This window comes from Acinonyx jubatus, chromosome A2, assembly GCF_027475565.1.
Source record: "Acinonyx jubatus isolate Ajub_Pintada_27869175 chromosome A2, VMU_Ajub_asm_v1.0, whole genome shotgun sequence".
Lineage (NCBI taxonomy): Eukaryota > Metazoa > Chordata > Mammalia > Carnivora > Felidae > Acinonyx > Acinonyx jubatus.
In genome coordinates, this window is record NC_069383.1 from 158,741,456 (window position 1) to 158,755,109 (window position 13,654).

General features: G+C 41.0%; 1 protein-coding gene across 1 annotated transcript; it reads right to left on the reverse strand.

Moving 5' to 3' along the window:
• Positions 1 to 11,203: 11,203 nt before the first annotated feature.
• Positions 11,204 to 13,328, reverse strand: LOC106979031 (olfactory receptor 7D2). Its single transcript, XM_015076791.3, has one exon. It carries the CDS (start codon positions 12,534 to 12,536, stop codon positions 11,598 to 11,600), a length of 939 nt encoding a protein of 312 aa, XP_014932277.1. The 5' UTR covers positions 12,537 to 13,328; the 3' UTR covers positions 11,204 to 11,597.
• Between the last annotated feature and the right edge of the window lie 326 nt (positions 13,329 to 13,654).

Below are 13,654 nucleotides of genomic sequence, written 5' to 3' on the forward strand. Positions count from 1 at the left end.
TAAGGCCACAAATTTGGGGTGGAAAGAATAGAATTTGCACTTTCTCCGTGGTTGGGTGAGGTTGGTAATGGAAAGGATTTGAGAAGTCAGTAAGATGGAGGGCAGACAGTGAGGGTCAGGAGGGACAGAGTGTGTGAGGAGCACATGTGGAGAAAGCATCCTGTACGATTCCTTATTGTGGCCATCATGTTAATAATTATATATATTTTTTTAGCAGGTCAGAAATTAAGACTGTTTCTGCTCACTTGTCTTTGCAGGGATTTACAATGTGTCTGCATATGGCAGGTGTTCAATACATGCAAATGTTAGATGTGTAATAAAGATTGAGACCAAAAGCATCAACAATAATGCAGAAAAATAATATAATAATATAATGAATAGTGCAAATTCATAATATACCTGAATGTAGATACACAATAGAATAGCAGAGTAAATACAGTGCATTCGTATCTATTTAAAAGGGTAATACACCATGAGCAAGTCATACCTATTCTAGGAATGGAAAGATGGTTTAACGCTAGGATGTTTGAAAATACAATTCATCACAAATACAGGGAAATTAAGAGGAATTATAACCATAATCGCCATAGAAAATAAATTTGAGGAAATGTAGCAGCTATTTTCATGGTTGGCAGCCAGGACACAGCCTCTCACCAAAGGAGGAATCTAAGAACAATTTCTTAACCCAATGGAGGACAGCTGTTTAAAACTGTAGCCAACAGGGTCCCTCCATTCAAACACTAAAACATTTGTGTTAAATTCATGAAAAGGCTAAGGCAGTCCACATTCTCATGAACATTTAAAAAGATTGATGAAAAAAGGAAATTAGCCTGAGAACCAAATGTCAGAAACAATGATGTTACTTGTAGATACACTGTGGACACTAAAAGTAAACACAACAATACTGACTATTAAGTGCTCTAAGTAAGTCGAATCTGCCAGCAAAAACAGAATATTATCAAAAAATCCAATCACATGGGAAACAAAATAGGCAATATCTTGGGCTTAATAGATCTTCAGTGAGTAGTTAAGAAATAAATGATGGGGCAGGAAATCAAACAGGAGCCTACTATTTATGGGAAAGAATAGAGAAGAGGAGGAAACTCACTAGAAAATAACTTACTGGAAGAATCTCTAGATTCTGAGAGAGGTAAGGAGACTTAGCAAGAGCTGGAAAAGACTGGTTTAAGTAGCAAGTAAAGCACCTTCAAACTACAATGACTTCAGCTTTGTTAACTAATTAAATATGGGGCTGCTCCAGTCTCATTATTCTAGAGGTAAAGCCAGCATCCACTTTCTCGTCCCTTTTCTTCATATTCCTCCAGCCCTTACTGGAGAGCAATGATCCTACCCTCTGTGATGGTTATCACTGAAGCTTTCTCTTCTCTGCAGTGTGTCCAGAAGTAGCTCATTTGGGTTTTCCCTTAGGCTGGTATCAGAGAATTATAGGACAGGGACAGCAGGAATATGTTATTATCATCTCAAAGATGGAGTTCTTACAGCTGCTCATTAAATAAATTGTTCTACTGACTTTCCTCTCTCCAAACAATTCAGTTCCCTTGGGATACAAAAATAAAAGAATGGAAAAAAATCAGACAATGTTGTGTTTATGTAGGCAACAATGGGCAAAGCTGAAGGCATTTTCTCCAAGGAGAAATTCTCTTGTGTTTGGTTTGACTGAAATGACAATGTATCCCCTAAGGAACGTTTCATTCCTTCAAGAACCAGAACCAGGAATGAACATCCTGTGATGTTCATCCCTTGAAGACTCTTTAGAGATTTCAAAGATCACTTGTGGCTGACAGTGTCATGGGGACAAACAGGTTCTTTCTGAAGAAAAGCAGAGTGATTAACGCTTTTGACTGTTCAAAGGACTAAGGAAATGAAGAGTGAAAATATCCCTTGACGTTTGCTAGTGACATGGAAGCTTTTGTTGATGTTAGATAGGGCTCCATTTTTTACCTCTGAAGTGAGGGATAGGGGCACAAACCATCCATGTAGAGAAGCTTGAGGAGTATTGAGGAAATAGAGGTGCCAGTATAAATCACCTATTAAGTTTGTCAGGGAAGGTGAGATAGAGGTAAAATATTGCATAAAGAAATTATGGAGTATGGTTAGTTGACAAAATTTTTGTTTAATGGAAAATATGCAACAGTTTTAACTTGAAAGAGACCGGTCATATTCAGTGCAGGTATTTGAATCCACAACACATCCTGACTACACACTTCACAGGATGCATATACACTCTAAATCAATGACAATCATGATGTGCTCTATATCTCCAATACGTGGGATACATGGGTTCAGAAATCAGTCTTGTTAGTAGAAGCAGCCCTGTGTAATGTCACTCCCAGTGAGCCACTGGAGCAGTATTTGCTTCAGGCCTCCTCAACTCTGCCATCAGCACGTTTAAAGGTCTTGGCACCTAAAAGGGTAGCACTTCCAGAGACATGGCAGGAATCCCATTGGACCTGAAGCTGTCTGACTACTTGGCACTTGAGGTCTCTCATGCCAGGAGAAGGAGTCACTATCTTGGCAGGGTTGATTGAACCTGGTCACCAATGCCATTGTGTGAGCATGGCAATGGGCATGCACTGGTACCCTACTGTGCTCAGTCAGTGGATGGGAGCAGCCCAACAGTATCCTCAGAGCAAAGACAGTGGTGGCTACAGATGGCTGTCAGGCAGTTATGCTCCCACAGCAAGAGACCTTTGTGGTGGGAACTTGGGGAATTGCAGCAGCTTCCTTCAGCTGAGAGCAATTCTCTAAGAGGGCTGAAGGCTGAGGGCTGCTGTCAGATGGCTGCACTCCCTGAACCTGGAGAGGAACCCTTCATTCTGAAGGGAGTAGTGGGTGACCCAACACAGGCTCACCGTCCACCTTATCACCATTTGGATAGTGACCTGCAACAACGTGTAGTGTCCATGAGAATTTATTTGTGAGGCATGAGGGTCAGTAGTTGGGAAGAATTGTCCTTAGGAAGTGGGAGCTCGCACTGGGGCTGAGCTAAGCATAATATTATATCTTGGACCTACTCCTCTGTAACCCAATTCTCTCCCCAACTATTGCCACTAAGACAGAACACAAGATCAACCCATGCCACTGCCAAGTGGAAATTATCTGCGAGGGATGTGAAACTGAATCTTTCCAACAACAAAGTCAATGTTTTTTCCCTCCCTTCCTCTCTTCCTTCCTCCCTTCCTCCGTTCCTCCCCTCTCCCTTCCTTCCTCCCTTCCTCCCTTCTTTGGTTCCTCCCTCACTCCTTCTTCCCCTCCCTCCATCCCTTCTTCCCTCCCTTCTTCCTCTCCCTTTCTCCCTCCCTTCCTCCCTCCCTCTATCCCTCTTTCCTTCCTTAATAGCCATGAGATAGGTGTTTTACATGGTCTACCTTTTCAAAACTTTTAAAAAATAAACTTTCAAAATTTTTGAATTTTTGAACCCTGAACATACTCATTAGACAAATAATTATTTTATTTTACTTTTTTTAAAAGTTTATTTACTCCTTTGGAAAGAAACAGAGACAATGTGATTGGGGGAGGCTCAGAGAGAGAGAGGGAGAGAGAGAGAATCCCAAGCAGGCTCTGCACTACCAGTGCACAGTCCAATGTGGTGCTCAAACCAAGAAAACCATGAGATCATGACCTGAGCCAAACCAAGAGTTGCATGCTTAACCAACTGAGCCACCCAGGTGCCCCAAACAATTATTTTAAAGCAGGATGATAAGGCTCAAATTATTCATATCAAAAAATTATTATAGAGAAAATCTGGAGTAGATTTTGACAACAGGAAAGTTGACAAATTGAAGTATATAGAGAGAATATTGGTCATGTGGGAAATTGTATCTAAAACTAGATGGATTAGGGGCACCTGGGTGGCTCAGATTGTTGAGCATCCAACTTTTGCTCAGGTCGTGATCTCATGGTTCATAAGTTCAAGCCTTGCATCAGGCTCCATGCTGACAGCTCAGAGCCTGGAGCTTGCTTCAGATCCTCTGTCTCCCTCCCTCTTTCTACCCCTCCTCTGCTTGTGTTCTCTCTCTCTCTCTCAAAAATAAATAAACATTAAAAAATAGATGGATTATACAAATTCTTTCATCTACTTGAACAGTGATGTCATAGTCAGTTTGGGCTGCTATAATAAAATATCATAAACTGCGTGGCTTTAAACAACAACAGCAAAAATATTTCTCACAATTCTGGAGGTTAGAAGTCTCTGAGAGAAGGGAGCCAACACAATCAGGTTCTGGCAAGACCCCTTTTCTGGGTTGCACATAGCTGACTTCTCATTGTATCCACATAAGGCAGAGAGAAGAAGCAAATCCTCTTGCAACTCTGATAGAGATATTAGTTGCATTCGTGAAGATTTTATCTCTATGACCTCTTCTAATCCTAATGACCTTCCAAGGCTCCACCTCCTAATACCATCACACTGGGGGGTAGGGTTTCAACATAGGAATTTTGGGGGGACAGACATTCAATCCATAGCAAGTATTAAAGAAGAAATGAGCTTCCAATAAGGATGTGAAGGGCTACTACAAAGATTAATGGCATGATTTCATTCTTTTTTATGACTAATATTCCATTGCGTGTGTATGTGTGCATATATATGTATATATATATATACATATATATATATATGTATATATATATATGTATATACATCTTTATCCATTCATCTATTGATGGACACTTGGGTTACTTCCATCTTGGCTATTGTAAATAAATCTGCAATACACATGGTGGCACATATGTCTTTGAATTAGTGTTTTTGTATTCTTTGGGTAAATACGCAGTTGCAGAATTAGTGAATCATATGGTAATTCTATTACTACACCATAAAAAAGAATAAAATCATGCCATTTACAACAACATGGATGGATCTAGACATGAAATAAATAAAATACGTCAATCAGAAAAGACAAATACCGTGTGATTTCACTCCTATGTGGAATTTGAGAAACAAAACAAAGAAAAAAAGAGACAAACAAAAAGCCAGACTCCTAACTATAGAGAACAAACTGGTGGTTGCCAGAGGGAAGGTGGTGGGGGGATGGGGGAAATATGTGAAGGGGATTAGGAGTACACTTGTCACGATGAACACTGAGTAATGTAAAGAATTGCCGAATCATTCTATTGTACACCCGAGATTAACATAGCACTGTATATTAATTATACAGAAAAGGTTAAAAAAATTTAAAAATATTTAAATTAAAAAAAAAAAAGACTGGGGCGCCTGGGTGGCTCAGTTGGTTAAGCATCCGACTTCAGCTTGGGTCACCATCTCGCGGTCCATGAGTTCGAGCCTTGCGTCGGGTTCTGGGCTGATGGCTCAGAGCCTGGAGCCTGCTTCGGATTCTGTGTCTCCCTCTCTCTCTGCCCCTCCCCTGTTCATGCTCTGTCTCTCTGTCTCAAAAATAAATAAACGTTAAAAAAAATTAAAAAAAAAAAAAAAGACTAATGACACATTTGTTGCCAGAGAGAACTCTGATCTTCCCCAAACACTCCTTGGCATCAATGGATCCATTACTGGGAATTCACCCTTGTTCAAGGAAATCCATCCTCTCATTTAAAAAAACATAGTGGGGGGGGGGGGACACCTGGGTGGCTCAGTCAGTTAAATGTCTGACTCTTGGGGCGCCTGGGTGGCTCAGTCAGTTAAGCAGCTGACTTTGGCTTAGGTCATGATCTCACAGCTTGTGAGTTCAAGCCCCGCATCAGGCTCTGTGCTGACAGCTCACAGCCTGGAGCCTGCTTCGGATTCTGTGTCTCCTTCTCTCTCTCTGCCCCTCCCCTGCTCACTCTCTCTCTCTCTCTCTCTCTCTCTCTCAAAAAACAAAAAACAAAAAAAACGCCCGACTCTTAATTTCATCCCAGCTCATGATCTCACAGTTGATGAGTTTGAACCTGTGTCAGGCTCTGCACTGACAATGCCCAGCCTGCTTGGGATTCTCTCTCTCCTTCCTGCCTCTCTCTGTGTCCCTACCCTATTTGCTCGCTCTCTCTCAAAATAAAGACATAAACTTTAAAAAATTAATAAAATTTAAAAAAATATGAAGTGAAATGAATGACACAAAGTTCTTTTCTACCTCTATGAGTCTATGGTTAAAACCTATTATTCCACATTTATTTCAAAAACGGTGGTTCAGGGACGTCTAGGTAGCTAGGTCAATTGTGCATCTGTCTCTTGACAGCTCAGGTCATGATCCCAGGATCCTGGGACTGAGCCCTGCATTGGGCTCCACGCTGAGCATAGAGTCTGCTTAAGATTCTCTCTCTTGTGCACTCTCTCTCTCTCTCTCACTCTGCCCCCTTCCCCACTTGCACTCTCTAAAATAAAAAAAAAAATTTAAAGGTGCTCAAATTTGGTTTAATTCATTTGACAAATATTTGAATGCCTACCATTTGGTACAGTTTTGTCATGTATAGTCAGACAAAAATTGGCTAACTACAGATCATACAAATGATGACTGTGTTGTGAAGGAGGTGGCAGATGGCCACAAACTGGTACTAGGCCATTATGGCCTGGAGGAAAAAGTCCAAATACCCAAACACTGTACAAGAAATACATCTGAGTGATGCAACCTGCATGGGTGATGGCTTTGTTCTCTGTATGGATGTTCACCAGCATTACTGGAACCATGGTGGAATTGAAACAAGTATCGAAAAAGACAAGTGGAAGAGAATGAACTACATGGGCATGTGGAGGTCCTAATCAGAGCTGATGGCCAGAATGATAAGTAGGTTCCCAAGCATGGTGACCAGGTATATGGACAAGAACGGCCCAAAGAGTAGAGTCCCAAGGAGAGAATTCTGAGACACCTGTTTGGTTTCCTGCATCCATATAGCTGATAATTCTGCCAGGAAACAGGCAAATCAATGCTAATTAAAACAAACAAATAGGGGGGCTCCTGGGTGGCTCCATTGGTTAAGCGTCCGACTTTGGCTCAGGTCATGATCTCGTGGTTCGTGGGTTCGAGCCCCACGTTGGAATCTGTGCTGACAGCTCAGAGCCTGGAGCCTGCTTCATACTCTGTGTCTCTCTCTCCGCTCCACCCACCCTTGTGCTCTGTCTCTGTCTCTCAAAAATGAATTAAAAAGTCAACAAAAATGAAAAAAAAAAGGAAGGGTGTCTGGCTGACTCAGTTGGTAGAGCATGCAACTCTTGGTCTCTGGTCATCATTCAAGCCCCACGTTGGGCATGGAGCCTACTTAACAACAACAACAGCTGCTTTTCTGAATAGGAGCCCTCAGATATAAAAATATTTTTATGATATGAATACCCAAAGAAAAACAAAATTATACATTTTCACTAGCAATCTGATATTCATCCATCAAAAAAAAAGGATTACAGATGCCATTTTCTTGTACAGTTATCATTACGGGGGGTAATGTATTCCTCCTTATGATCTTTATCACAAAGTAGCCATGCCTTCAGATCTATCTCAATGGACCATCACCCTCTGGGATGTCCAATTCAGAATCAGTCCATTTGAAATATAGAACATCAGTGGTTTGAACATCCTTCCTTCTTTTGGGCTGAAATTTGCCTCTTGGATAATTCTGCTTTCCCCCACATTTCTTTCATATTGTAGCCGATCTGTGGGTGTTGGTGGGCCACTTTGCTCTGTGGCCCTGTGATCCAATGGCTAATTGGATCAGAGAGTGGTGTCTGTTCCAACCTGGCTAAATAGTTTCTCTCCTGGAAATTTGGAAATGAACGTCAGATTCTGGTTAATAATCTGAGAGGATAGAGTTGATGAGATACAGAAACCATTGAATTTATAAATACAATAAGCATGTTTGCTCTCATAATCATCATTATTTCATCCACTCCAGAGTCTGAAGTACCCTTCAAAGCCACAAATCTAAAATCTCTAGGGATTTTTAACTAGGCTCTCTTGGCCATTACTGTCCTTGTTCCTGGAGTTACTGCTAGCAAAAACTCTCTATGCACATGTTAGACACTCCTCTTTCCAAAAGCATTTACTAAGTCCAAATGGATCACCCAGACTATAGTGGGAAAGAAGAACATGGTTGTACTGATGGATGGTACACTCCAAAAATAGGGTTTATTATGGAATCCAAGCCAACCTGGGGTCAGCAGGACAACAATATTATTCTTATTGTCCTGGTCAGTGAGTGGAAAGCAAAGGGGCAGACAAACAACATTTACCCTCTCAGGGACATCCAAGGTTGAAATCTTAAAACTCCTAATTAAATAAATGTTCCTTTTCTTTTTTTTCTTCTCTTTTTCTTTTTCCTTCCTTCCTTCCTTCCTTCCTTCCTTCCTTCCTTCCTTCCTTCCTTCCTTCCTTCCTCCCTCCCTCCCTCCCTCCCTCCCTCCCCCTCTCTCTCTTTCTTTCTTTTTCTTTCTTTCTTTCTTCTTTCTTTCTTTCTTTCTTTCTTTCTTTCTTTCTTTCTCTCTTTCAAGATTTTATTTTTAAACTATCTCTAGATCCAATGTGGGGCAGGAACACATAACTTCAAGACCAAGAGTCTCACACTCCAGCAACTGAGCCAGCCAGGCTCCCCTTATTACTTTATTTCTAAACAGTTTAGCTATTTGGGAGAGAGAATGATAATATAATGGAAAATGTGCTTGACAATTCTATTCCAATGTGGAGAATTTGAAGGTGATCATGTTTTTCTTCACAGTGGAAACTCTTCTCTTCTTAGGTAAGATCTCATAGTTCAGGATTCCTTCTAAAAAATATCCCATTGGAGTCTGAGCTACATGTTCCTTGCCAATCAGAATACTTAAATAGCAATTGTAAAAGGCCTGCTAAGTGTCTGGTGGCTCCCTACGTCAAAGACGTGGCCTATCAGTATGAATATAAAAACATGTAACAGTATCAATAAAGCTTACTAACAAAGCCAACAGTAAACACCATAGTCTTTATAATTATTAGCTCATTTAATATGTAAAGCACCCCGACATCTGTTATTGTTATTTTAGAGATGACTGACAGAAGTACAGAGAAGCTGACCAATCTGGTGTAGATGGCATGGCTGGGATTAGACCAGATACTTGACCTCAGAATAGGGGGAAAACTGTGGTTTGAGAATTTTAGAAAGTGCCTTTAGAAGTCAGTGGGAAAGGAAAGAGTAGTATAAACTGTTGGAACAAATTTGTTTTTCATAGGGAAAGAAGAGATCTCTATATCCTACTGAACAGAAATACATCATAGGTGGAGTAAATTTTAAATTTTTAAAATGAAAATATATATTTGAGGGGTGCCTGGGTGGTTCGGTCAGTTGAGCATCTGACTCTTGATTTCAGTTCAGATCATGATCACGAGGTTCATGGGATTGAGCCCCCTGTTGGGCTCCATGCTGACAGCATGGAGACAGCTTGGGATTCTCTCTCTCCCTCTCTCTCTCTGTGTCCCTCCTCTGTTCGTACTCTCTTTCTCACAAAACAAACATTTTTAAAAAGAAAATACATATTTGAACTATTATAAAGAACTGTTGAAAAATATATTTGTTATACTACATAGACAAAAATTTTAACATGATGCAAAATCACAACCCATATCATGCCATATCAGAGATATCACATATCAAACTGGAAGGAGATTATGAATTATGACACTAACAGAATGGAATTTTATGTTAAAAACCCTATTCCAATTACCATTTTTAAATGTGTATTCATCTGAGAGAGAGAGAGAAAGAGAGAGTGCACACAAGTGTGGGAGGCGGGGGGGGGGGGGGGTGGGGCAGAGGATCCAAAGAGGGTTCTGTGCTGACAGCGGAGAGCCCAATGTGGGGCTTGAACTCAACGACCGCAAGATCATGACCTGAGTCGAAGTCGGTCGCTCAACCAACTGAGCCATTTAGGTGCCCCTCAAATTACCATTTTGGGAACTAGACTCAATATTCTTAAGTGGTCCAGTTAGACAATGTGATACCTCCACAGTCCTACAAGTGGACAGTGCTAGTCTTATTTTAAGATATACAGGATTTCTACTTCAGAGGAACTTACCTCCCATTGAAAGAGCATTTCTGGCACAATAATAAATGAATTCTCCTCTTTCAAGGATGCAGGCCATGTATAGATTAACATATGTTTCTGTATGTGTATATACATGTGTGTGTGCGTATAAGTATTAATGTAAAATTGAATTAAAGCTCTCAAAAGAAAGTGGAAAGATTGCAAAGGAATGAAAAAGGAGATCTCAGACTTACTCTTAGCATAACAGTAAAAATCATCAGAGTAGGTAAACTCTCAAATTTGGATTTCCAGCCTTGGGATACATAACAGTCAGAGTAAGTTAGGCTATGCTGATGTTGACACAGCAACAGTATGTAATAGAACTAAAATGTTACTGATTTAATCAAACAAAAGCTTATTTCCTGTTCATGAAAAGTATCTACCAACTTGGGCAACAATCCAGGGGAGTCCTCTGCCTATTGGCCAGCTTTCTAGACTCTTTGGATGATCACTTCACTCCACAACAGCCATATCAAGGGAAGAGGGAGTACAAAGAATAATGTGCCAGCTCTTACTTTGTTTTAACGGAGAAGGGACACATCACACTTCCACTCACATTTTATTAGACACGTGAAAACATATTGCCAGCTTTAATTTCAAGGGAGAAAGAAAATGCTATTCTCTTAGATATCCAAAAGGAGAGAATAACCAGAAATATTGTCCACCAAGCAATAAAATCCACCATTCAGATGTACACATTGAAATCCATGTGAAAAGCTGTGCAGCCTGTTAGGTAAGAATATGGGTTCAGGGTCCGAGTTCTGGATTTGAATCCTGGTTTTGCCACTTGGTCCCTCTGTTGCTTTGGGCTCTTTAGAGTCTCAAATTTCCTTACCTCTAAGCTGGAGACAGTGGGGTGCCTGGGTGGCTTCAGTTGGTTGAGCATCCGACTTCAGCTCAGGTCCGGATCTCGCCATTCATGAGTTTGAGTCCCAGGCTGGGTTCAGTGCTGACAGCTCAGAGCCTGGAGCCTGCTTCAGATTCTGTGTCTCCCTCTCTCTCTGCCCCTGACCTACTCGCATTCTGTCTTCGTCTCTCTCAAAAATAAACATTAAAAAAATTTTTTTTAATGGAGACAGTAATCATTTCCATTGAGGAAGATACTTAAGAAAATAGAGAGCAGCTAACATAGGTTTACCATATAATAAGCACTAAAACATTGACTTTATTTTATTATGTTTTAAAATCAGATTTTATCCAGTTAAAAAAAACTCCAGAACACTGTTGGTAATACATGCACATGAACAACACAAACCCACAATAAAACACATAGAAATAAGTTAATATGAACAACTGCACTCTCCATCAACATTTCCGACAACAAGGCTGAAGTTAACACTCCAAATCCAGGTTAGAACTCACCAGTGAGGAAGTAAGAAAGAAAGTGGAGGACATAACTTTGGGACAACAGATGGGGCAGAAATATCATCACATAAATTATGAGGAAATTGGTTGTTTAAAAATTTGTAAAAACTAGGAGAGAGAAGTCATTGATCCTTCAGAATTGGGTGAAAGGTGTGTAAGATTCAAGAGTAAACTCCAGAATCAAAGTTTTTGCTCTTAGGATCCATAAAATTTCGTAGTCTTGGGGCCAGCAGATCCATCACAGACAAGAAGCCACTCTACTGAAAAGCCTTCCCAGCGCCCCCTTCACATCCTTGTTCCTCAGGCTGTAGATGAAGGGGTTCAGCATAGGAGTGACCACGGTGTACATCACCGAGGCCACTGAGACTTTCTTGGGGGAGCGAGTCACTGCAGAAGTGAAGTAAACTCCAACACCTGTCCCATAAAATAAAGAAACCACTGAGAGGTGAGACCCACAGGTGGAAAATGCTTTTTGCCTTCCCCCAGCTGAAGACATCTTCCTTATGGATGAAGCAATTCGTGAGTAGGAGAAAAGGATCCCGACAAGGGGAAAAACACCTAGCACACCAGTCATAAAGTATATCAATGTGCGGTTCAGGAAGGTGTCAGAGCAGGCCAACTTGAGAATCTGTGTCAGTTCACAGAAGAAATGTGGAATTTTGAGATCTCCACAGAATCTCAGATGCATCATCAGAAAGATATGAAGAAGGGAGGTCATGACACCAATAAACCAGGTAACAAAAACCAGCAGGCCACAGAGGGGTGGGTTCATGATGACCATGTAGTGCAGGGGGTGGCAGATGGCCACAAACCGGTCATAGGCCATCACGGTCAGGAGGAGAGTGTCCAGGATAGGAAAAAACATGGAAAAATAGACCTGAGTGAGGCAGTCCATATAAGAGATGGCTTTGTTCTCTGTGTGGATGCTCACCAGCATCCTGGGCACGATGGTGGAGCTGAAACTGATGTCGACCAAGGACAAGTTGGAGAGGAAGAAGTACATGGGTGTGTGGAGGTGGGGGTCAGAGCAGATGGCCAGGATGATGAGCAGGTTCCCGAGCACAGTGATCAGGAACATGGACAGGAACAGCCCAGATATGAAGGGCTGCAGTTCTGGATCCTCAGAGAACCCAAGGAGGATGAACTCTAAAATTCCTGTTTGGTTTCCTGCTTCCATGTACCTGATATATCTATGAAGGAAGACACAAGAGCAAAGTCGATTAGTAGCAAACCAGCACCCTCCATGTAATAAAAATGTTGACCATGGCTTTCGCTCAAGTCATTTATGAAGTCAGTCATTCTGTCTAAATGGGTCTCCATTCACTTATAAGTGAAACCCAAAAACATGGAGTTTCTTATGGCAACCACCCTTCTTAAGCGACATAAGTCAGTCAGAGAAAGACAAATACCATATGATTTCACTCATATGTGGAATTTAAGAAACAAAACAAACGAGCAAAGGGAAAAAAAAGAGAGAGAGAGACAAACCAAGAAACAGACTCTTAACTATAGGGAACAAACTGAGGGTTGCCAGAAGGGAAGTGAGGGGCGGGAATGGGTGATGATGGGGATTAAGGCACCCACCTGTGATGAGCACCAGGTATTGTAGGTAAGTGTTAAATTAGTAAATTCTTTAACTGAAACTAATATTACACTGTATGTTAACTAACTGGAATTTAAATAAAAACCTTAAAAAAAACCTTTAAAAATCCATATTATGTGTGTCAACTATATTAAAAAAAAAATCCATTTTATAACACAACCAAAATGGAATCCTACAGAATAGGGTCTAGGATTCCCAATCACCTATCTTGAGCATCCATTCTTTTTTTTTTTTTAATTTTTTAAACGTTTATCTATTTTTGAGAGACAGAGAGAGACAGAACGTGAGTGGAGGAGTGGCAGAGAGAGAGGGAGACACAGAATCTGAAGCAGGCTCCAGGCTCTGAGCTGTCAGCACAGAGCCCGACATGGGGCTCCAACTCAGCAACCGTGAGATCATGACCTGAGCTGAAGTCAGACACTCAACCGACTGAGCCACCCAGGCTCCTCAAACATCCAATCTATTTTATTTTTAAAAGTGATTTCTTTTTAAATATTTTATTACTTTTTAAGTAATCTCTATACCTAACGTGAGGCTCGAATTTGCAACCTTGAGATCAAGACTCATGTGCTCTGCCAGCTGAGCCAGCCAGGCGCCCCATAAGCATCCATTTTATAATAGTCCTGTCATATGGTCATGGAGCTTCAAAGTAGGACACAGCAACATCACATACCTCCTGGTAGGAGGTACCA